This window comes from Neopelma chrysocephalum, unplaced genomic scaffold (assembly GCF_003984885.1).
Source record: "Neopelma chrysocephalum unplaced genomic scaffold, ASM398488v2 Primary Assembly neopelma1_60, whole genome shotgun sequence".
Taxonomy (NCBI): Eukaryota; Metazoa; Chordata; class Aves; order Passeriformes; family Pipridae; genus Neopelma; species Neopelma chrysocephalum.
In genome coordinates, this window is record NW_020897715.1 from 16,572,155 (window position 1) to 16,595,611 (window position 23,457).

At 38.9% G+C, this 23,457-nt stretch overlaps 1 protein-coding gene across 1 annotated transcript in view; it reads right to left on the bottom strand.

The window, feature by feature from the left end:
* Positions 1-23,457, bottom strand: part of MAN1A2 (mannosidase alpha class 1A member 2) — a 138,290-nt gene that overhangs the window by 15,536 nt on the left and 99,297 nt on the right. Inside the window, exons 9-10 of the mRNA XM_027681309.1 lie at positions 10,350-10,465; positions 4,898-5,117 (exon numbers count right to left, since the gene is read on the bottom strand). Coding sequence (XP_027537110.1) covers positions 4,898-5,117; positions 10,350-10,465 — 336 coding nt within the window. The remainder of the gene's footprint in view (positions 1-4,897; positions 5,118-10,349; positions 10,466-23,457) is intronic.

Consider the following 23,457-nt stretch of genomic DNA (forward strand, 5'->3'; position numbering starts at 1 on the left):
AACTGACATAAAGCTGACTTGAATAAGAGCTGTATTTAGCACTGCTGAAAATAAGGACAAATCCTCAGACTTCTAGACAAATATTTATATATATAATTTGAGAAATATTGTTGAAAACATTGTTTAATGTTTTGTGTGTTCTTTTAAGACTGCAGTCAATCTACCAATAAATGTTCTGAAAGCAAGAAAGGATTCGTAATTATAATTATACTTTCTAAGCTCAAAATCATATAAAATTTGAGCAATACAACCTCCAAGATACTTTTGAGGTTCTCTAAACCATTCCATCAACATGCATTGTTATGTCATACTTCTCACAAAAACAAGTAATTATTCTCATTTGTTCATCTTTGCCTCTAGCTACTTACTGAGAGTCTTGGAACAGAGTCAGCATCTACTAATACCCTTACAATGTCTCAGCTGAAATCTTAAATCACCTGGCTTATTCTGCACTGGAATTGTCACACCTACAAAAAGAGCTAAAGCTGCATCCAGATTCTGAGGACAGCTCTTGTCAAGAAACTTTAAAGATGTGCAAAAAAGGTCATCCTAAAATAATCTCTCTCTAGTCAGCCAATACTATCAGCTAATAGATAGGAAAATTCTTATGTATAAGGGATGGTATATTTTACCAAAAATACTGTGTGCTATAGATTAGCATGTGTTGCCGTCTATAGAGATAATTTTGCTTATTTATCTAACAATACCTATGAAAGCTGGTTATTCAGATTGATTTGTTAGTCGTCTTTCTACTCTTTCAACTTCATTGGACTTCTTTTTTGTTGCCATTTACAGATTTCTCATTGCCAGTTATTTTATGCCTTTGCCATTTTTCTTTGTCGCACACGTTAAGCATGAAAAACAAAGAACTAATCCTCAGTAACTGGAATACTTCAAGATGTGCAGTCCACATACAAGCTTAAACATCAAGAAAACTTGCACTATGAGCACATGAAGTCGTATTTTTGTAGCCTTACCACTGACAGCATTATGATTTCTTGTGCTGGTACATGGGCATACAGATCAGAGCAGGTCTCTCATCTTTGTTTTTCTCAATCTTCTCTCCAAATTGAGAGCACACTAGACCACAGGAAAATCCTGAAATCTCCTGTCACAGGATGGGAGATTTAGGACGGCTGCAGCAATAATCTACTGATAGGTTATGGTACAAAAAAACCCCAGAGTAGGTAGGACATAGAGGCATGTGTAGATTACACATCATAAGGCTATTCTGGTTACAGTGAAGTTTTCCGACTTTGACCATCAATAAGCCTTTTCAGATCCTTGGTGTTTCCAAAGGGTGCCACATGCATTTACAATTTCCTGAAGAGGTGAAGATCCTCAGGGGTCTCATGCTGTCATGCAAATCCCTTGCTCAGAGGCAAACCAGAATCACAACCGTACCCCCTGCCTTCACCTTCCAAAGACCATCGGCTTCCTCCAGCCAGTGAATTAGAAAGGCATCCTATAAGGAGTGCTACAGACTGATCCTTGGCTTAAGCAGAATCTACAGGAATTTTCAGAGAGCCATGGCAAGGGCCCAAGCTTCTCAGGAAATACCTAGTCGCTTCTCCAGCCTCTGACTCGGGAGTCTAAGGTCTTTTCTCAGATATTCCTGAAGAACATTGACAGGTGACTCAGATCATCAGAGAGACTATGTCCCTGCATAAACTTCTTAATGATGGAAGTGAAATTCTCTCATGGAAGTGATGCCAGTTGTCACTGGGACATAATCCCCATGAAAATACATCAGGAATGGTCTCAAGGGCTTTCCAGCTTCTCTCTACTAATCAGCACTGAAATAACCAGCTTTCTGAAATATCAATTTTTTTTAAACAGGTTTTCATACCTGCAACAAGTGCAATAGGTTGGTAAGACTTGGCAATATAATGCCCTCATTTTCCAGAAGTGTTTTTATTCTGTGAAATTCTGTTTCGGTGTTCCTAAGACTGGACCTTCAAATGGTTTTTTTCTTCCCCTCATGCTCAGCTATGGAAATTTAGTTGCTTCATAAAGTAGTATCTTTATACTAAAACACCGTATCACCAGGTATCATGGCTAGGCTTCTGAATGAAGATTTGGGAAGGGCTCTACCCACGTTTGCCAGAAGTGCACTGGTGGCTAAAAAGGCCAGTATGAGATAAGACACGTCCGGTTGCAAAAGGCACAGCAAAAAGACTCCTTAGGAGGTATATTCTGCAAGGCACAATTCTTTCTGCGTTGTCTTTTCTCCTCAAGGGTGATCCTGCGTGCTTTCTCAAAAGCATCAGCAGCGCTATAGATGGTGTGTCTCCAGACCTCCCGATTGGAGGCCAGAGTAGACCAGTGATGAAGATCAATATGGTCAAGGCTGAGATATTGTTTCAGAGAGTCCTTGTATCTTCTCTTCGGGGTTCCTCTCTTGCGGCAGCCAGTGGCAAGTTCACCATAAAGCAAGATCTTAGGGAGGCGGTGGTCCTTCATCCTTGAGACGTGTCCTGCCCAACGCAGCTGTGTTCTCAACAACATGGCCTCAATGCTTGTAACTGCTGCTTGTTCTAGAACAGACGTGTTAGTCACATAATCTGACCAGTGAATGTTTAGGATTGTACGGAGGCAGCGTTGATGGAAGCGTTCTAAGAGTCGCAGGTGATGGCAGTAGATGACCCATGATTCAGATCCATATAAAAGAGTAGACGCACAATGGCTCTGTAAACACTGATCTTTGTACTTTCCTTGAAGTGTTTATTTCACCAAACTCTTTTATGAAGCTTTCTGAAGGCACTGTACGCCTTTGCTAACCTGTTGTCTATCTCTCTGTCAATCTTACCATCCAAGGAGATGAGGCTACCCAGGTAACTAAACATGATCACCAGGTATATACTGCAGTTTATTATAAGCATCCTAGGAAGACACAGGAAAGGACAGGTCTAGTTGGTTTCTCTACAGAAAAGATCTGCCTATCCCCAGCACAGTCTCAGCACCTTTCTGTCTCGTCTGGGGATGCCAAATTGGGTAAGAGTTCTCCCAAGTCCATAGGAAAAACAGATCGGCTCTCCCCTTTGCTGGCTGAAACGTAAACCTATCAGCTGAACCAGGATTTCCCTCTGAAAGAGGTTTTTTTCTGCAATCATCTACTTCTGTCATTAAAGTGTACAATTAAGTCTCAAATCCTGCTGTTAAAGCATAATGAAGAAGTTGACATTTTGCACATGTAAGTTCTTTATTTTCTTTGAAAAATCAGTCCAGAAAATATAAACCAAAACACCCAAACAAAAACAATCCACATTCCTGGGACTGCATGACTGAACAAAAGAAAATGAAGGCATTGCAAATTTATAGCTGTCTTTATAACTTTCAGTCTTGCTTGCATGTGTGTTCCTATACAGTCATTAAATATGTAATCAAAACTTTTATCTCCCCCATCTTTTGACTTATTTAGGGTACAGAATAAGCATCTGAAGGAATAAAATTAGGTCTGCTCAAACAACTGTAAATTTAGCATTGCTTATTTTTAAATTTTAAATGTTTAAATTTTAAACATTTAAATGCAATTTCTCAGAATGCAACTACGTCCTTCCTTTGTTCTTAAGCATCCTCATATTTTTTCTTTTTTTTAATGCTGTTGTTACGCAAATAAAATTATCACTTGTGTGACTGAATTATTTAAAAAGACAGGCAACTATACAATGATACAATGGAATCCTCCGAATAAATACATGAATTCTTATCTTAAAATTGCTTGAGTTTTAGTTACCACTACTTCTACTGCGAAGTTATTTCAGCAGCTCACTTCTCTGATGGCTACACATAGCCATTTCCAACCTACATTTATTCATGGTGAGCTTAAAAATCTTGCTCTTGTTACAACTGGGATATTTTATATCTTAAAAAATAACTATTTCTTTTCAGTGTTTACCCTTGAGATGACAATAAATTTGTTCCCTTCTTTGGTATTATTTTTCTAGCCTGAGCAGGCTGATCTGTCTTAATTTCCCAATTGAAAGATACAAGCTCTGTCACTTCAATTATTCTTTTGGTCCTTCTCCTCATTTGTTCTGTTTGAAATTCAGATTTGTACAGAGTATTCTGGGTGACAAATTATACATGCCTTCTAAGGCAGTCTTAACATTATCTAATCTCTGCTGAAAATTCTCCCTCTGATACAGACTAGGACTGCACTGGCATTTTTCAACTCCCAGTTCAGAGAAAGAGCTCCTGCCTTTTTCTAGTGAATTTATTTCTGACAGTCCAGTTCTCAAAATCTTCCTGCTTACTGTTCTGAGACTCTTCCATTTTAATTATGTCTTACAACTTTGTAGTCACTCTAAGTGCAATCAGCACACTTCAACTTTATGCATCAAGGTTACTACTAAAGACATAAAACAAACCTGGTCCAAAAGACTGACCTTGAGAAACTTCCAGCCCAACAAGGAAGTCTGATATTGCCTCCTCACTAGTCAAGTCTTTGGCCTTCTCAGTCTGTATACTAGTTTTCATCCTCACTAGTTCAATTGTACTTACCCAGAATGCACTATTACTAAAACAGTAAAAAGTGTATTTACAAATTTTTCACTCTATATAACTGTAAGAACAATACATATGAAACAAAACACCCCATATATCTGTGAGGACAAGATCTCAGACAAATTGCTTCCTCCCTGTATCCATATAACCTATCTTCGCTGACTGACCCAAAAATAAGGATAAACATGCATGAAGGAACCACATTAAAGTCTCGTTTTACGTTTACTCACCATGATGTAGAGTAGAAGTAAATACATAGATGTTAAAATTTATACTGGTATAAAACTAGAGCATGTTAGACAAGGCATAGGTCCATAACAAATCCTAAAAATAATTACAACAGTTGCTATATTCCAGCTATTGAAATAACTAGATTAACAACAGATCTTACTTGTCCTGTCATACGACTCATGACATGTATGTGCAATTTCAGCTCCAAGTTGCAAATAATGTCCAGCTTTATCATCTCTGGAACCATCTGCTCCAAGGGCAAACATTCCCCCTGCAAAACAGGTCAAATGGCCCATCTTTCTTTCAAGATGCCCGTTCTTCCACTCTCCAATGAAGGTCAGTCCTCCGTTGGACTTTCTGATGAGATGTTTTTCTATGGCCTATAAAAAGATTAAGAGAACTTTCAAATATTGTTTCAAATGCAAGCTTTACATATTAACTCTCCATCAAAGAACAAAGTACTCTGTTCAAAATGAAAAAAAATTTTCTCCTTCTTTCAAATTCACTTCTGAGCAAATTCACTTCTGAGGAACAATGAATATAATTTCAATGCACACAGAAAAACACCCTAACTGCTAACAATGCTAATGAAATCAAACATAGGAAAATCACAGCATAGATAACATTGTACTTTTAGTTGAGAATTCAGCACTTACTTTATGGCTCAAACAGCATTTGTCTACCTGTTACTTCTGAGAAGTACTCTTTTGTTCCTCTGTACACTCTGTGCCTACTCAGAAAACACAACCATGTTGGAAACTTTCGATCAGCAACATATGTAAAGGCAGCACCTGTACCCTCAGTAAGTGACAGGAATGCACCAGCCACCTTCTGGCTTCTCCACAGCAGCTCACTGATTACACATGCTCAAATGATGGGTGAGTATTAGAGCTGCCATTCACAAAAAACATTATCATTTTATAAGTGAGGCCACTGCTGGTTTCTTTTTTGCACAATTGTACCAATATATGTTGTTGCTTGTGACTTAAAAATTGTATACTTCTCTTAGTAAGAGGAATAGCTGATCTAACTTTCCAAAGGTTGAAAACTAGATGGAACAAAATTTGATTAAGCCTCTTTCAGAGAGGTTCACAATCCCCCCCAATCTGCTGCAGTACTTGCTATGTTTAGCATTAGACACTCAAAAAGGCAATGAAAGAGAAGTGCTGGTCTGCATTCCTGTTGGGTTAATTTCTTCACTAATACTACTGACAGATCCGAAGTTTGTGCTTATGGCAGGATCCAGTGAGAAGAAAGTGGAAATAACTGACAGAGCAGAAATCAGTAAATCTGTGACACTTGACAGAGTGGTTTTCTAACCATCATGCAAATTGGCATTAAGGACTGGCATGATATCATAGCTTCTGCTGCTAGGGAGCCTGATGTGGTTAACTGTACAAGCCTCATTTGTTCTCAAAGTACTGGTACAGGAAGTACTGGATCTGCTGAAAACTGCCACTGAAAAGGATACTCAGATCTGTAAGCATTAACTCTGTTGATTCAATTATCCTAGACTGTGACAAAACTGACATTTTTTGACCATATGGTACTTAGAAGTTGAGTCCTCTTTGAAGGAAAGCCACTTTTACTATGAGGAGCAAGAGGGAACAAAAATGTATGAATTATTTATTTCCTAGAGGAAAACATTTTTTTCCAAATGTGTGAAATTCCCTTTTGAATTGTATCTTTTTGTAATTTCACAACTGTTGAGGAGTAAATGGTTGCAGAAGCTTTTCCAGTGGGACAAAATTGCTGAAATTAGCAGGAGACCCAGTGAAGGCCAAATTTATACACTTGTCCATAAGCTACTCCTTTACTCCAGACTTGCTTTCATGGTTTCACTGAAGAACACGTTCTAGGTGCAAAGTGCCCCTCTTCTGAGCAGAGAACACAACTTCTGAACTTGAACATCACGGTCTTGTAGAAAGGGGAGTTTTTGAAATCTGAAAATCAAGTTCTATCAGAGGAGGTTTAGGTTGGATATTAGGAAAAGGTTCTTCACCCAGAGGGTGGTTGGGCAGTGGAACAGGGTCCCCAGGGATGTGGTCACAGCACCAAGCCTGACAGAGTTCAAGAAGCATTTGGACAATACTCTCAGGCACATGGTGTGACTTTTAGGGATGGTCCTGTGCAGGACTAAGAACTGGACTAGATGATCCTTCTGGGTCCCTTTCAACTTAGGATATTCTGTGATTCTGTGCAAGACCTGAATATTCTCTGTCTGATGTTCATGCTTTCTGTGCTTTTTATGACTACAAAAATAGCATTTTCTGAGTTGACTTGCAGCCATACTTGCTATTTTGTGACAGTCAAGCACACTGCTGAATCTTTCCTTTAGCTATCTTAATGCTGTGCAATAAGAAAGGGTGAGGAACAAATTTGTGAGCCTAAGAGATGAGACTACTCAAGGCAGCAGATCAAAAGAAGCTCCCCTATCCTCCAGCTGATGTGAGAAGGAGAAAAGACAGTTGAAACCAGACTAGAGGGGAGGTGAACACAATGGTGAAAGCAAAGTTAAGACGCCCATCCTCAATTTTTATCACCACAGAAAATTCTCAACAGGTTTCACAATTTCAGCTCCTATCACAACTGTGAATCTACGTACTAGGACATTCCAATGAAGTGTCCTTTACAGTGGAAGACTGCATTAATGTTATACAGCACAGAGATGTTACAGATATATAACTTGTTTGTATTCTTGTTACGAAGTACATGGTGACCTGGATAAGGCTTCATATGCCATGGATCAGAAATCATGACATCTGAAGAACAGATGCTGTACTTTTCTTCTTCTTAATACCTCCAAGGAATGAGATATCACTGCCTACTGCATGACTTGAGAGTGAGGTTATGGTTGTCCATCTTCCACTCACCTCCCCATAATATGCTAAGAGAGTGAAGAGTGGCTGGACAGAAACACTCTTTTAGACTGGTGGGTGCTGAGAACATTTCCAACTCCGTGGGAGGAATGTATTCTATACCATTCCCCTTCTGCTTGCATAAACGACACAAAGAGCTTCTGCTCCACATTTTGAAAAACCAAGAGTAAGAAATGTTAGCTATGGAGGAAGACCTAAGTTATAGGCAAAATCAAAAGAATGGTAAGGGAATGGGCTCTTAAAAATATTTTAAATAAAAATTCAAATTGCAATTACACAAAGCAAATCCTACTTAATAACTCTTTGCCCATGTCTTTCAGTGTCAAGAAGGACCTGGGAGAACCACAAATCCTGAAAGAGAATTATGTTCCACAATATATAAATCAGCATAGTTCATGCAGATTCAAATGTACAGAAATGGGTTTAGCTGAGAAAAAACTGAAGAAACCATCTAATGCTTGGACTGCAGGTCATATCACACATGAAGTGGGAACAGCTCAGCTCTTCCTCCCTCCTATCCATAGTGTGTTTTCACCGGGTCCCAATTCTCCTTCGCTCTGTCTCCATTCAGAGACACAGATTTGCCCATACAAAAGGTTTGCAAGATGGCTTACAGTGAAGAGGATGAAAGGGAAAGTTTGTTTCCTCTAATTTTGAAGTGCTCACAGTTTAGGAATCTGAATGAAATATTTCAACAGTAACCAGAATGGATTTTAAACATCAATTTCTAAACATTTTTAAACCCACAGGACCCATTAAAAGTAGCTTATTAAAAGTATTCAACTAATGTTTTGAACTAGTAATGATGACTTTAACAAACCCTGGAAAGCTAAGGAAGTTCAAAAGAACTGGGGAATAGCTGACGCTTTACCAGTATTTTAAATAGAAAATAAAACAATCATATAAAATGAATGATGTAATTTCAAAAATAAATATTTGATTGATACACGTATGCTGATACTGGGAATATTAGGAATTTCAGGAATTTTCTTGGCATTTTACAATATATTAGTCCTAAACAAATTCAAGGCAGTACATACGAAGTTTGCTTGCTAGAACAGTTCAAAGTAAAAAAAAATCATGAAAAAAATCCTCATCTCATGAAGATTCTACAAAGGTACTTTTATTCAACACTGGGCAGCATTTTTAACAACAATCTGTGAGAAAAATGCTAAAAAGAATTTGGAGATGACACAAAAATTGATACAGCTATAGATAGTGATAAAGAAAAAGTCAGTCCTGTAAAATCATTCAGAACGAGTGACAAAACAGGTTTTGCCTGAACAATGTGTTGTAATAGAGATAAGGTCAAACACTGAGGAACTGGGAATGTAAATCACAGTAGTAGGAAAGCAGTAAATCAAAGACTATAACCAGCTTCAGAATAAAGCAACTGGAAAGTGGATGATGGTGTGAGGCAAAGGTTAAGAGTGTAAACACAGCTCCTAGTTGGACAAAGAGGAGAAAACTAAGAAGAAATCAGGTAATCACACATTAGAAGAACCATTACCTGTTGTCTCCAAACTGAAGACACTGGAAAGTATGTTAAAAGCTTAAGAAATAACTCAAAATCTGTTTTATACTGTGAGACTAAAGAAAATAACGCATTTTTTCTCCAGGAGAGAATGACTATTATACCTCTGATAGTAACCAGCTACATGATGCAGATAACACTTTAAAACAATGTAGGAAAGGAAAAAGTTAAAGTAACTCAAAGTCAAATGTAATCAAACTCAGGTCAGGAATAAGACATATTACATATTCAAAGTAATTTTGTCCTAGAACTTTCACTATATGTCTTTTAAAATGGTCGTTTTGAGAACTCCAAGAACAGGTGATTTGCTTTAGGAGACTGACTGTACTAAAACTAAGTTTGAAAAGCTTGTGTTGAAAAAAAACAGGGCATGCACAGAGTAGGGAACACATCAAGCACCAACCACACTTCTGCACTGGGGCAAGACTACGTGGTCCCTGCTGCTACCACAGCTCACTTGCCTAAAATTAGCTTAGTTATGCTCTACACATCTTAAGTGCACCTTAGGCACAGTGGCATAATGGGCATAAGAGAAGCTGATGAGAGAAGATGCCTGGGTGTGGGGAAACTGAGAAAGTAAGAGCTGGGCAGCATAAAGCTCAGAGCCACCACAAAAAGGCCCCCACCCCAAATCCCACTGAACCATGCTGCAGTACTGCCCTGTTCAGGCAAGCACTACTTGATCTGTGAGAGGGCACAAGACCATATCACAAAAGAACCATAGAGTAAGGAATAGATATGAACTACATTTTACAAGATAAATATAGAATGTAATATGTAAATGCCTTAGAAAATAATATAAAGAATAAAACAATTTGGGACTTCAAACTCCTAGAATGATTCTGAACACTGGAGAAAAATTACTTGGTCATTCTGCACATATCTTAGGGTTGCCAGATCTCTTTCTAATAAACTATAGCTTGGGTTTTTACATTATACCATTTTGGACAAGCTGATTAATTTTAGTACAATAGTCTGCATCAGATATATTCCACAATAATACTTTTTAAACTCCCAGAGTGAAAACTAGTATTATTCATCACTTGATTTCTTAAAACTTACATAATCAAAACAAGTCCTGTGGCTGATGGTGGTTTTTTTTGGCTTAGTTGGTTTTTTTTGGGGGGGGTATTTTTTTATTTTTTTAAATCATTAAAGATGGTTCCACTGTATTGGAAAACTCAATGAATTATAATCACCTCAATTGCATCGTCGTACATTTTTCTTGCCTCCGTGTCCATCTTGTCTGACATAAGCCAGGCTTTCAATAAATATTCATAAAAACTGTCTCCCAGCCCGCCCACGGATGTGTGATCTGTAGAAGGGAAAGAGGGAAGAGAACAAAAAAAATGTTGAAGTTGTTATGTAATAGCACCTTAATTTATTCCAAACATAAACTTATGTTTTTAAGGCCTACTGCTGTAGAATTAATATTCTAAGCCTGTTTAGCAGAACAAAGCTACACTGCACCCTATCCCCTCCAAACTTACTTCATAGGCATGGAACCTGCTGCATGTGTTCACTGTTTGTCATTCTGCACAGGGGGCTAGCCCTCACATAAAAAATGTACTTTAACCTCTAGTTTTACTTCTTTCCAAAGAACCTAACTGTTCTGTTGCTAGAGTTTGGGGTTTTAATTTTTTTTTTAATGTATATGTCAAAAACGTATGTAGAAAAACCCCTCAGATCTCTTTAACCAGGCTACATGGCTGGCTAAAAACTGCCATGAACTACATAGAATCCAACCCTTCCAGGAGATTTTTTTTCTAACAAGGTAGTTACTCGACAGACCAATGAAGTCCTCAAATTAAATGTTCTTATTGAAACAATTTTAGTCAAAAGGAAGGCAAACTGCCTTTGCAGTGTACAACACAGGATCTGCGATTTTTGCCGTGCCCGAGGAACCACGCGGAGCCAGTTGCAACAGGGTAAAGCTGCTTGACTATTAGAAGTCACCAGCACCAACACTGGACCTCCTGACACACAGATTTTGGTTTTGTCCTCTTTTTTTTTTCTTTCTTTTTTTTTCTTTTTCTTTCAGAGGTTGCCTTTCACAAGTAGCATCATTGCTATTCTGTGCTGACAGACCACATGAGATCAATCAACCTACACTTCTCTTTGGGTGAACTATCCCCACAAAAAGCCTACTGATGGTCTGACAGCCTCAGAGCTTCTTTTTCTAACAGGATAAGCACTCCCTAGTACACCCTTCATTCAAAAAGCAGCACACTCTATGAGATTTAATAAGTGACTCCAACCAGAACACACATAACCTTTTCTTTCCTAATGTTACAGCCCTCAAAACACTGGCACTAGAACACAAGAACTCTGCTGAAGCTAGACAAGGGAAATGTTTAATGCCAACATTGCCACAATGCCAAAAATTCACTGCCCTAAGCACGACTGTTTCAGTCATGCAACTTCCCTTGTACTGCATGAAGGAAAGATATGATACTTCCTTTTACAAAATACCTCAAAAAAGTATTCTTTGCAGTTTTTCTAGAATAAAGGTGCTAAAGAGGTCGAAACTCTCCTTCTGTTCTTTTTTCCTTCAAGCACCATCCTGCCCCAGTATGTCTCTGAAGATGTGAGTAGGAGGTTAGAGCTGGTAGGTGCTGCTATCCTAACTCTTCTAGCTGCCTCTTGGCTCCTCTGCTACTTACAAATGGATTTCTAAACAAAGGAAGGAGCAAATGGAGAGACAGTAGCTTCCCATTTAGTTTCAAGTTGTGAATTTGAAGCAAATTACTTCATGCCCTTCTCTTATACCTCAGAATCTCCTCGACTGCCTTTTCACACCCAGTTACTCAATGATTATGAGTTTTCATAAGCTTTCTAGCTCTGAGCTGTAAAAGGACATTCAGGTCATGAGTCACTTTCTCACACAAATGCAAGGGCTAGAAATTACTGCTTCAATGTACAGTTACATCCTTAAGTAGACACAAGAACTAAGGGCCTGTGGTTTTCAGAAAAAAAAAAACCCACAAACCATCACAAGACTTCAAAGCTACAACTCATGTTAGCACTACTCAGGGGCTGTCTTCGTAAGAGACACTGGTTAAAACTACTTCTGTTAAGCTGCTGCATCCCCAGCTGAGCTCTGTCACTTGAGTCAGCGCTGCTCCTTGGTCAGATTTCTTTGACAGATGCACTCAGCCCCCAAGGAGGACAGGGTTGTTGAACCCTCAGCAGGGCTCGTCTTGTAGCAGCTCCAGCTGGGTTCGGGGCAGGAAAGAGCAGGAAGATGAGTGAAAAAGGTTTATTTTCCAAACAGAGAAATCCATACTCCAGATGAGTTTCCAAAGCCAATTATCAGTAACATGCCCCATTTCATGTCTACTTCTTCAGGCAGTCATTTGAGAACTGTCCCTCTCCTGTCAGTAGCTCTTCTTCTCCTTCACATTGTCCCCAGCTGGGATAGGGCAACCCCAGATGTATGTACAGACTGAGATGTTGGAAAGCAGCACCGTGGAAAGGGACTTGGGCAAGTTATTTATGAGTCAGCAGTGCCCTGGTAGCCAGGAGGGCCAACCATGTCCTGGGGGGCATCAGGCAAAGCATCGCCAGTGGGTCAAGGGAGAGGATTGTCCTGCTCTGCTCTGCACTAGGTTGGCCTCACCTTGAATATTGTGTGCAGTTTTGGGCACCACAATATAAGGAAGATATTAAGCACTTGGAGAGCATTCAAAGGAGGGCAAAGAAAATGGTGAAGGGCCTTGAGTAGAAGCCGTATGAGGAGAGGCTGAGGGCACTTGGTCTGTTCAGCCTGGAGGAGACTGAGGAGAGACCTCACTGTGGTCTTCAGCATCCTCACGAGAGGAAGCAGAAGGGCAGGCACTGATCTGTTCTCTGTGGTGACCAGTGACAGGACCTGAGGGAATGGCATGAAGCTGAATCAGGGGAGGTTTAGGTTGGATATTATCCAGATTTACCCAGAGGGTAGTTGGGTATTGGAACAGGCTCCCCAGGGAAGTGGTCACAGCTGCCAGAGTTCAAGAAGCATTTGGATGACATTCCCAGGCACATGGTGTGACTCCTGGGGATGGTCCTGTGCAGGGCTAAGGGTTGGACTCTGTGATCTTCGTGGGTCCCTTCAAACTCAGCATATTCTGTAATTCTCTTTCTCATCTTAGATAAAAATATAGGGAACACAGGAACCAGTAGCACTAGGAGACACAGGACTCAGAGCCATCCCCTAGACAGCTTTTTTTGCACCTTCATGTAGTTCAGAGAATAGAGCTGCACAAGACTCCCAGATACAGATCCTATTCCCACTCAGCAAGTGAAAAACAAACGTGGTAAGAAGCTAACGCCTTCCAAGGGCCTTGCAACTCCCAGCAGAAATGTTTTCCTTACTCCTCTATTGCATACCTCACTCCAGCTCTGACCTGCCAAAGAGTTTTCAAGGCTCCTCTCTCATTCAGCAGTGGGCTCCTCCACTCCCCCAGCTGATGCCTTTCACAGAGAGACCAGAGGGGAGACCTATCAAAAAGGGCAAAATTATTCTGTTCCTTCACTTTGGCAGCAGGAAAGGGACAGATAAAATATTTCTGGTAGTCACATATGATGGTACTTCAAGGGAGCTGGTTGCATCAAGATACAGCCACCTTTATGCCCCTGTCCCCTTCCCTTCTGCAAAAATAGCCAAAAGAGGATGGATATGAAAAGGAGGCCACAGCAGCAGCTGAACTAGGGTTTAAGCACAACAAGTTTTCCAACTTCTGCAGATGCATTAACTGCACCCTGGCAAAGTCTTCTTCAGGTCTTCTGCTAGTGTCTGAAGGTGTTGCTAAAGCAAGAATCTGCTACATTTTGTAATGACTAGGTAGAAATTACGGAAAATTAAAGCACTTTTTGTGACAGATTGTGGTCTTTGACAACTTGCTCTCACCTAGAGTGAAAATGCTAAAGAAATATTTTCCAAGATTCCTTAGCAAATATATAACTGGTGAAAACTGCAGATTTGAGTCATCACATATCATTCTCTCCTAAAAACAAAGCTCTCTACCCAAACTTCCCAGGAAGGTCCAGGGTGGTTATCACTTTCTCCTGCTATTTGAGCTCCAGCTCAGATGGATTCAAAGATTTAACTAGTCTCAACTCAAAATGTTTTGCAGAGAAAAATGTTTTGCACATAAAATAGACTGAAGTTTTCTAACTGGCTCTAACCTTACATGTCAATCCAGAGTACTAAAAAGGAACAATATTTGATTTGAGTAACTGAGCTTCAATCATCATCTTGGCACTGAGCAGTCCTCATTAAGTTAAGTTTAAAATGTTTACAAGCATTTTGAAAATTTAAAAATGGATTTGTTTTTTCATATATTTGATCTACAAGAATTAATTAGCTCTATGTTACTTAACGGTTTTTATTTTGAAAAACTGTTTCACAGTGAAATCCTGAAGCAACATTCATTCCAGATTAAGACAAATGTAGCAAAAAGAATAGAAGTATGAGGGCACATCAAATACGGCAGAAGCCACATATTCTGTTCAATGTATACATTTTTAGAACACTCATTCCTTCTAATCAAGACAAATTAAGATATTTTCTTCATTACCTATTTTTTCAAATGAAGACCCAGATGACTGGGCAAACATTCCAAGTGAAGGATTGCTTTGGAAGTGTAATTTTAAAAGACACAGCAGAAAGAATAGCTTCAACTTTTGCAACCAAAAGCAATTACAAGAAGCCCTGTATTTTTTTTTTGGTTTGTCACACTTGAAAGCATATTGTGTGCAAACCTCTGCAGTCAGTCTGTTTGTAGGGATCCTTCTTGCCAGAAAGAAACAAATAAAACCTTATTAGAAAGACAATGATATTTAAAGTTCATAGCAACATTTTTGCTCAGCTACTACAAAGGCTTTACATCCTATTAAATATTGGCATTTTTCTTCTTAATAAACAGCACGCAATTGTAAACAAAAAAACCCCCAAACAACAAACCAATCAATCTCGTAGCAATATTTTAATGAGTATTTAATGCAATGATGAAAGATTTATACTTAGTCAAATATACGCCAAAAATCACATCCACCTCTTTCCAACAGACTGAATGGGGGGGACCTTCTTTCAAATCCTCACACCATCATTATCTAATATTCCTAAAGCTAGTTTCACTCCAAATGATCTTATTTGTATCAGCAATCCATTAGCTCACTGCTGACAGTCTCCTCTGACAAGAAGCAGGACAATAACTTCACAGCAAACCACAGACCTATGCAGCGGGTCAGACAGGGTGTACATACTGTCTGACTGAAATGCCAGTGAATCTCAGCCCCAAATAGGAGGGAGAGAGTCTGTGCTCTGGTGATTTATTCTCCGTAAGTAAAATTGGTTCTTTACACATCTGGGGAGACACAGAAACTTGTTTTTCCTCAGCTAGCTCTTCAGGGCGTAGGCAACAGGACTCCCCCTCCTCAATGTCAGGCGAGGCACTGAGGCAGATCTTGCTGTTCTTTCTCTCAGAGACTAATTTTTGGGGATGATTTTAGATAATACTGATACGAGGCATTCACACAGCTCATTCTTCTTTCTCACATACCCAGACCAACCTAACGGCTGTAAATAAGTACCTCCACAGCAAGCCAGTTTCCAAATGAATGGCAGTGGTTCCCAAGAACACCGTTGTGGATGCAGACTGCAAGTTACCCACATGCGTCACTTCCTTTTGTTTACAGGGAAAGTTTGGTTCAGTGAGCAATAACATATTTTCCACAACAACTGAAAGCCCCCTAAAGATAACATTAATAACGAGTCCTGCTCTAATGAAGGTCTACCTGCTCTCTAGAGCAAATTAAAGATGTGCAAATTATTTTTAAGCAGATGGCTTTAAGTAGTTAACAGCAGCTTAATGAGGCAAATTAAAAACAGTTCATGATTTGCTAAACTCTCTCTGCTTTGTGCCTTAATTGTTCAATTGTCATTTCTTGGCAAGGAGCAGGAAAAAAGAAAGAAGCCAGGCATTGTTTTAAAAGCAACACATAATGCCAGAACTGATGCTATAGGGCCAACACCTGAGGGTGAGGCTTTCTGATAGCCCCGGGCAGATAGGGAGTGAGCCACTGCCCCTCCCTGACCCCAGGGCACGTCCTCCTGTCTTTTCATTGCTTCAGAAAGCTTATGCATCACTTACTACACACAAAATAGAAAAAAAAGATGTAATACTATACCGAGCAGAAGCATGCTTAGCATGCACAGGCTGCCCTGCTGGAAAGCAGTTCAGTGAGATAACATTGTAGCAGTACATAAGCACAAGCAGGCAGAGATGCAGATCAACTATGCCCATAGTATTTTTAATCCATGAATTGCAACTACAACACTGATTTAATATTTTAAGGTATAGACAGATAGAGAACGACCAAGCAAAAAAATTAGAAATTTGGCAATATGTAAAAGAAACTCAAATCTCAGAATTTAAATTGTTAGTTACAAGTCTAAAGTAAAGGAAAACTAACTTAAGCCCGTGCTATACTCCATAGACTGGAAACACCAAAATAAACAAACTACTGATTCATTTCAACAAAAAGAGTAGCAGTACAGAACTACTTTGCAACAAAAGAATGAAGTAATAAATAGGGAGACTGTTCTTCCTTAAGGATCACAAACTAAATCTTTGACAAAGTGCTATTGTAATATGTCAGAGAAGGAGTTCAAGAGTGGAAAAGTTAAGTGACCAGGAGGGAACAGCGAAGTGATTAACCTAATATTAACTTTCATTAGGAAACCCAAACACCCCATCACCATTAGTTGTTAAGGCCTGTACCAACTGGCCTTACACTGCAGAGCTCTCTTTCTCGGTGCAGGAAAATTTCAAAGATTTTTTTTTTCTGTTTGTCTTCAGAGTGGCTCTGATTAAATTTCAGTTCAATCTTTACTTCATGTAGTTGGGCTTAGTGCTCCTCAGCTGCTCTAAATAGGTGCAAGCTCCCCTTCTAATCCTTTAATCCAGAAAGCCGAGGCCCTGGAAATTGCAGCTGCTGCAATTCACAGCAGAAATTCGACCTAAGGATGTCATAAGCCATAGTGGTTGGCTTAAAAGTGCAAACGCTTGTAAATTAACTGCAGCAGAGGCAGCTCTGATAAAAAGAGACGGAGGTGCAGTTTTTAGTCAGCTATGAACTACTTATCACTAAGGAACATGTCAACAGCATGACATTTTTTCTGAAAACATGCAGCTCAATGCTGATAACACTAAGGTTGTGAGTTCAATCCCCCTACGAGCCATGCACTTAAGAGTTGGACTCAATGATCCTTGTTGGTCCCTTCCAGCTCAGAATATCCTGTGAAACCTGTGAAGTTCCACTTGTTGAAATCCAAGAAAATCATAACAGGACTATGTTCAAAGAATGTACATTAAGGGTGTAATGCCAAGCATTTATAAATTGGGAGATGGCTGAACAGACATTGCTTCCCGTTCTACTGTCTGGTAATCAAGCAACAAGAAAAACCTTGCTCAGCTCCCCCCAACCTGGGGATACGTGATCACGCCTGCTCAGCACACACAGCTCTAGAGAACGTAGCAGCTGAAATCTAAATACACCATATGGAGAAAGTAGATGTGAATAATTTTAAAAGGCTTGGAAAAATATGGATGGTTCTTGAGTTCCTTAACTATACTGCTTGAAAAAAGAAACTTTAATCTGTGTAGAATCACGTTCCACTTCTAGTTTCATTTAGAAATGGCTAAAGCATTTTTATCAAAATTGTTTAAAAACCCCAACAAAACAGCTTGGGGCAGACAGAATATTCCAATTGGAAGAGCTGAAGTCTGGTAGCTACAAGAAAGTGAAAATACAATCACTTAATAGAAAGTATTAAGCAGTCTTAATAATAAGTCCTACCAGTTTGTCATATAATAAAATTAAGAAAAATGACTTCTTAGAACTCTAGGGTTTATCAAGCTAAGGATTAAAAATTGTCAAACTTGCAAAATTCAAGTGTATGCAAAGACAAATGAAATAGTTTGAAACAGACCAGCAAGCCCAATTAATACATATATTTAGGTAACTAATGTTGTTAGAATCTAACCACTTCTTCAATTACAGAATGTAATTTATGATCCTGTAATGTCAAAGGAATATCCTAATTTGGTATCTTACAACAGACTGTCCTTTCACTCTCAGGAATTCACAGCTGGAACAAATATTTTCTTTTTTTGTATTCAAACTTTCCTGAAACATCAAAACATTCCAGCTATTATTTATAACTCTGGAAAGATTTAGGTCATCACTCAGAAGACATGTTCACGAATTAAAGACCAATCAACCCATTAAATCAAGTCCACATGCTAAAATTAGAAACATATTAAAACCTTACATTGATGTTTTTACTGAGAAGTAAAGTGGCCTTTTATCACCTGAAGTTGTCTTTTCAAGACTATTACACTCGCCCACAGAGCCATTCAAATAAAGCAAACCTGCCTCTCTGCAAAGTTTGGAGTCAGTGCAAATCCCACCTGTGCAGGCAGCTTTAACTAAGCTGCTGGGATTTGCAGCGGATTGATGGGAAGTCAGGAACATGTTTATCTCTGATGACTTTTTTTTACATGACAAGGTGGCTGTGAAAAGCAGCTAAAGGGTAGTAACATCACCTACTACAAACAACACTGCTGTAGGCATGTGCCCAAAATGCAGAGTCCCTTTGTAGATTTCCTACACAGGGGGATTGACAAGCTCTTAAGTTAATTAGGACCCTTAGTTTAGTCACCATAACCTTACTTGAAGATCTCAACTCTCCTCTTACTGATTAAAAACAAGAACAGGAGAGAGAGAAACCTTTATTAGATTAAATCTAGTCCAACACTACAAAATTAGCTGGCAAAACCATTGTCAACAACTTCACCCTCTCCCTTCAAATTGTATCAAGACCACGGTAGTTTACATATTTACATATGTACGTGTGTATATATATATCACATGTGAAAGCTGACAGTCAAAAGCGATTCAAGAAGCAAGTACTTATGGATTATACCATATGCAATATAAATCCAGGCTACTCTGCCTGTTTCTTTCTCCTAAACTTCTAAGTATCTCTTACTCTTCTTCTCACGACAGATGCCTGAAATGGCACACACAGCCAGCTGAAGTTTCGATCACTCTGTAGGTGCTAGGAAATTGTGCCGATTTTAAGACTTACTCAGTCCATGCTCAATGACTTAGACTGAGCTACCACACCATATGTGCACAGCATTCATCACCATCCCTCTCTTATTTTTGACCATACAGGTTCAAAAAGTGCTATCTGCAAGCTACGTTTTCACATAGACCTCCAAGTTAACTGTCTTCCAAGCCATCAATGTAAACTCTCAAAACCACCCCTAAAACATGTGGAACTTTGTTAACACAGATTAATTTACTGAATTCACAGTGAGGAAAATAAATGTTGAAGCTGCTGTGGAACAAATTTCAAATTCTAGATATTGATGCACTCCTCACTAAGATCATGCTCTAAAAGTATAGTTTAGTGGTACAGCAAAATGAAACATTCATCTCTTTCCACAGCAATGAATGCAAGCACTTTCAAAACCCAGTTACACCATATCCAAATAATTTCTTTAGAAATTATTTATAGACACTCCTTTTCAAATGCATAATTCATATACATGTTTAACCTTCCAATAACACTAGAATCTTTAACACACTAAACAAAACTTTCATTTGTTCACCTTTTTCAGCATCTTGCTCAACAGAACAGTAAAACACCTTAACATTGTAGTCTTATAAAAGCATATTCCCTGTAATGCACAGTTCTCCTGTATTTCATTAAAACAAAGTTTTAACAGATTATCTTGCTCTTGGTTCCTAATGAATAAACAAATTCCAATGCAGCTTTTTCTCGGAACACAGCTAATTACATTTGTACAAGGTTGTAAAGCAAAAGGGCAAGGGGAATTCCCCAGCAGAGATTACACAGATTATTTTCTATTCTAAACACATGCAAGTTCCTAAGAACAGAACATCACAGAATATATTGGAGAAAAAAATTAAGGACATCTGCCAAGATGGCAAAAAAACTTAAACTGCAAAGAACTGGTCCCACCTCCTCACCTGCAACTGCATGCTTACTGCTGGAAGTCTAGAAATAATGTTGTATTTATTCATAATGCAATCAACTTAAAGCAGATTTCAAGTAGAAAAACCCATCTCAAGAAATGCTTGTACCAATGTCCAAACTAATCATCACCTAGATCACATATCTCCAGTTCTATAATTGACGTTCCAGCCACAAATCAAAAAAAGAAATTTACTTGCTAAATCAAATAAATGTGCAAAGATGAAGTCAGGTTGGAAACTACTCTACAACTACTTTTACAATATATAATTATTTTAATTCTGCACCATTTAATTCCTATTTAAGAGAGAGAAAATCTTTTCCTTATGCTGAAGGGAAAAAAAAATGACCTGAGAATTAAAGCATTAGAAACTATTATTCAAAAGTCCAAATAGAAGGTAATTATCTGAAGAGTTTGAGAAAATACTTTGGAATATATAGGCTTAATTGACTCAATTCCCTTCACTTCCTTTTAGGTTATGGATGTTTTGCAAGAACTTGACATTTTGCAGTTTGATTTTTCATGACTCGTGGCACTGCCAGTTTCTTAGTGTTGCCTAAAGCAGGTAGGGTTACTACTAGATATAATTTAAGATACTCCTGCTAAGCAACACATCTAGTAAATAAATAAAGGCGAGGAGGGAAAACACAAAGTACCTTCAAAGTTAAATGAGAATACTAGCAGCTTCAGCTGGCAAAGACAGGAATTTTCCAATACTAGCATCTTTCTCACTACCTGTAACTACACTATCAACCTGTTAATTTATGCTACAATCATATTTTTATCTGAAATATTTATCTGCAGTATTTCTTTAATCTTTTGAAAGACCACTTCATTCTTCAGTATTATTCACTTCACCTTGCAATCTGCAAGGGTTTTAATCTCCCAGAGAGGCACATGTAAAGACTGAAAGGATTTCTTGCTTAATTTTAAAAATGAAAGTACCAATAACTGATAAATAAATAAGTATTTGGATTCCTATCTCTGCGGCACCTTTGAAAGCTTGCATTCAAGAGAACCACTCTTCCTATAGATATAGATATAGATATATATACATCTCAGTCAGATAAGAGTTCATACTGTCAGGGCAATACCCTTCGGTTGACATGCTGATTGTTCTCAGTATTAGCATTCTCACATGGGGGGATGTGCAGAATGTGACAGCATCTTCTTCATCAAAAAAAGAGTCTGCAGATCACAGGGGCTGCTAGATCCGGTTGGAAGAGCCTGGAGGCTGACAGTGGGTCACCGGGCCCAAGGTTTATGTGCCAGCAACTGAAAACACCCACGTGTTTGTTTTTCCCAGTGCATTTAACCCATAGTGCATGTGTGTATGTATAGTCCATTAGCAAACTTCCAGCCGGACAGAAGGAGATCTGCATCCAAAAGACCCAAGCTCTGAGCTGATGGCTGCATAAGAGGTCCAGGCTGCTAGCACAGGTAGGGCATATACTGGGAGCCCTTGCTCATAACTGAAGGATCCATGAGCATGAGGACACCTGGGAAGGGTGCGAGTCCATGCATTTATGTGACAGTGAACATAACGAGAAGGATCAAAACCTGGCTACCTGCAGGTATGTTCTATGTGAGCTGTGGCAGTACAACATGTGGGTGCTACAAAGGCAGTGCTGTCGGTGGGGGCCCGTGTGGGCAGCTGCATTAGTGTCCTCTCGCTGTATGTGCACACCTCTCTAGGACACATCCTCAGCCTTACTACCAATCAAAGTCCAAATGGGAACTTCAGCAATCGGATAGGGATGGAGAGACCTGTACGTGTCTAGGCTTCAGTAGCTGGGAAAGAGGAATCCCCAGGTCTCAGAGTCTCATGGATGTAGTGGTTTTCCTAACATCTTTAAGTGTGTTACAAACATTTATATCAAATTTATTTTCAATTTTTCTTTAAATTCTGAACAATAAATATAGACAGATGGTGCTATGTATTTGATACAATCTCTTATCACAAATGAAAATAGGTAGGATGTATTGCTCATGGTTTGTCTATTACCTGCAAGAGTTTAAATTAAGCAGTTCAGTTAATTACCTAGCTCAGTCCAAGAACATTAGCCTAAAACCAGCTGTACAGGCAGGCATAAAAAAACTGGAACAGTTACCCAGTATTTCCACTGATTTAATGATAGTAATTTAAAATAGTTTTTATTGGTTTTCCTACATATGAAAATTGTACCATTTTATCTGAAGTGTAAACCTAATCTAAATAAATTAAATCCACAGAAGCTTTCTCTAAATAGTATTTTAAAATTAGAAGTGCTTGGTTTGGTTTAATTTAAGCATTTATTGTTGAAAATGGAGGACCACCTGAAAAAAATGAAATATGCACATCCATAAATGTATTTGCTTAGGTTTATTTAAAGGCCAGTCCACAGCACAAGCAACTGGGAAACAGAGGATGTAAGCTTCTCCCACTAAGCCACCTGGGTTGTGCCTCTACTTACTCTGTTGTAACAGGTGCAAGGAACTGAAAGAAGGTGAGAACATCACCAAAAGGTGCTAAGGTAGTGTGTGTAACAAGGCAGGCTAAATACCTATGTGAATCCTTTTACTATCTTTAAAGGATAGCCATCACTTCGTAAGTGGAAGACACCATTTAAATTTAGTGCACTAAATACACATAGCACATGTGATTGATACCACACTGTCAGTGAGTCCTTGTAAACATGCTGCCAGAGTGCCCCTCATCAGGCTTTTAACTTAGACTACTTGCAAATCTGAGCAAGGGGGCTTGTTTTTGTTAAGGAGACATGAATAAAGCACTGTAGAATAGACTGTAGTCTGACTGTTCATCACATCAGCATTCAGTGGTGGCAAATTCAGTATCTGCTGTTACATTCGTAATAGCAATGCTCAGCTCATGCACTGTAAATTCACATGCTAGCTTGCTTTACAGCAACTTGTTAATGTGCTCACATATCACTAAGTCATAATAAACACATAAGATTAACATGGAATAGATATTTCTGCTTATTTTCTTGCATATGGAATCTACGGTCTAGTAACCACAGCGGTTTTGGATCAAGGGTTGGACTTGATGATCTTGGAGGTCTTTTCCAACTTTGTTGATTCTATATTTAGCCTAAACCCCAATTTTAGTTAAACTGACAACTTTCTTTGTAGCCAATCCAGGTAACTCCATAGGTAGCCTAAGCACAGGAAATGAGATTTGAAGTCAGAGTGATTAGAGATCCCCTTTCATAACATTATTACTTGCAAGAGATGTTGGAATCAGAAGAAATAC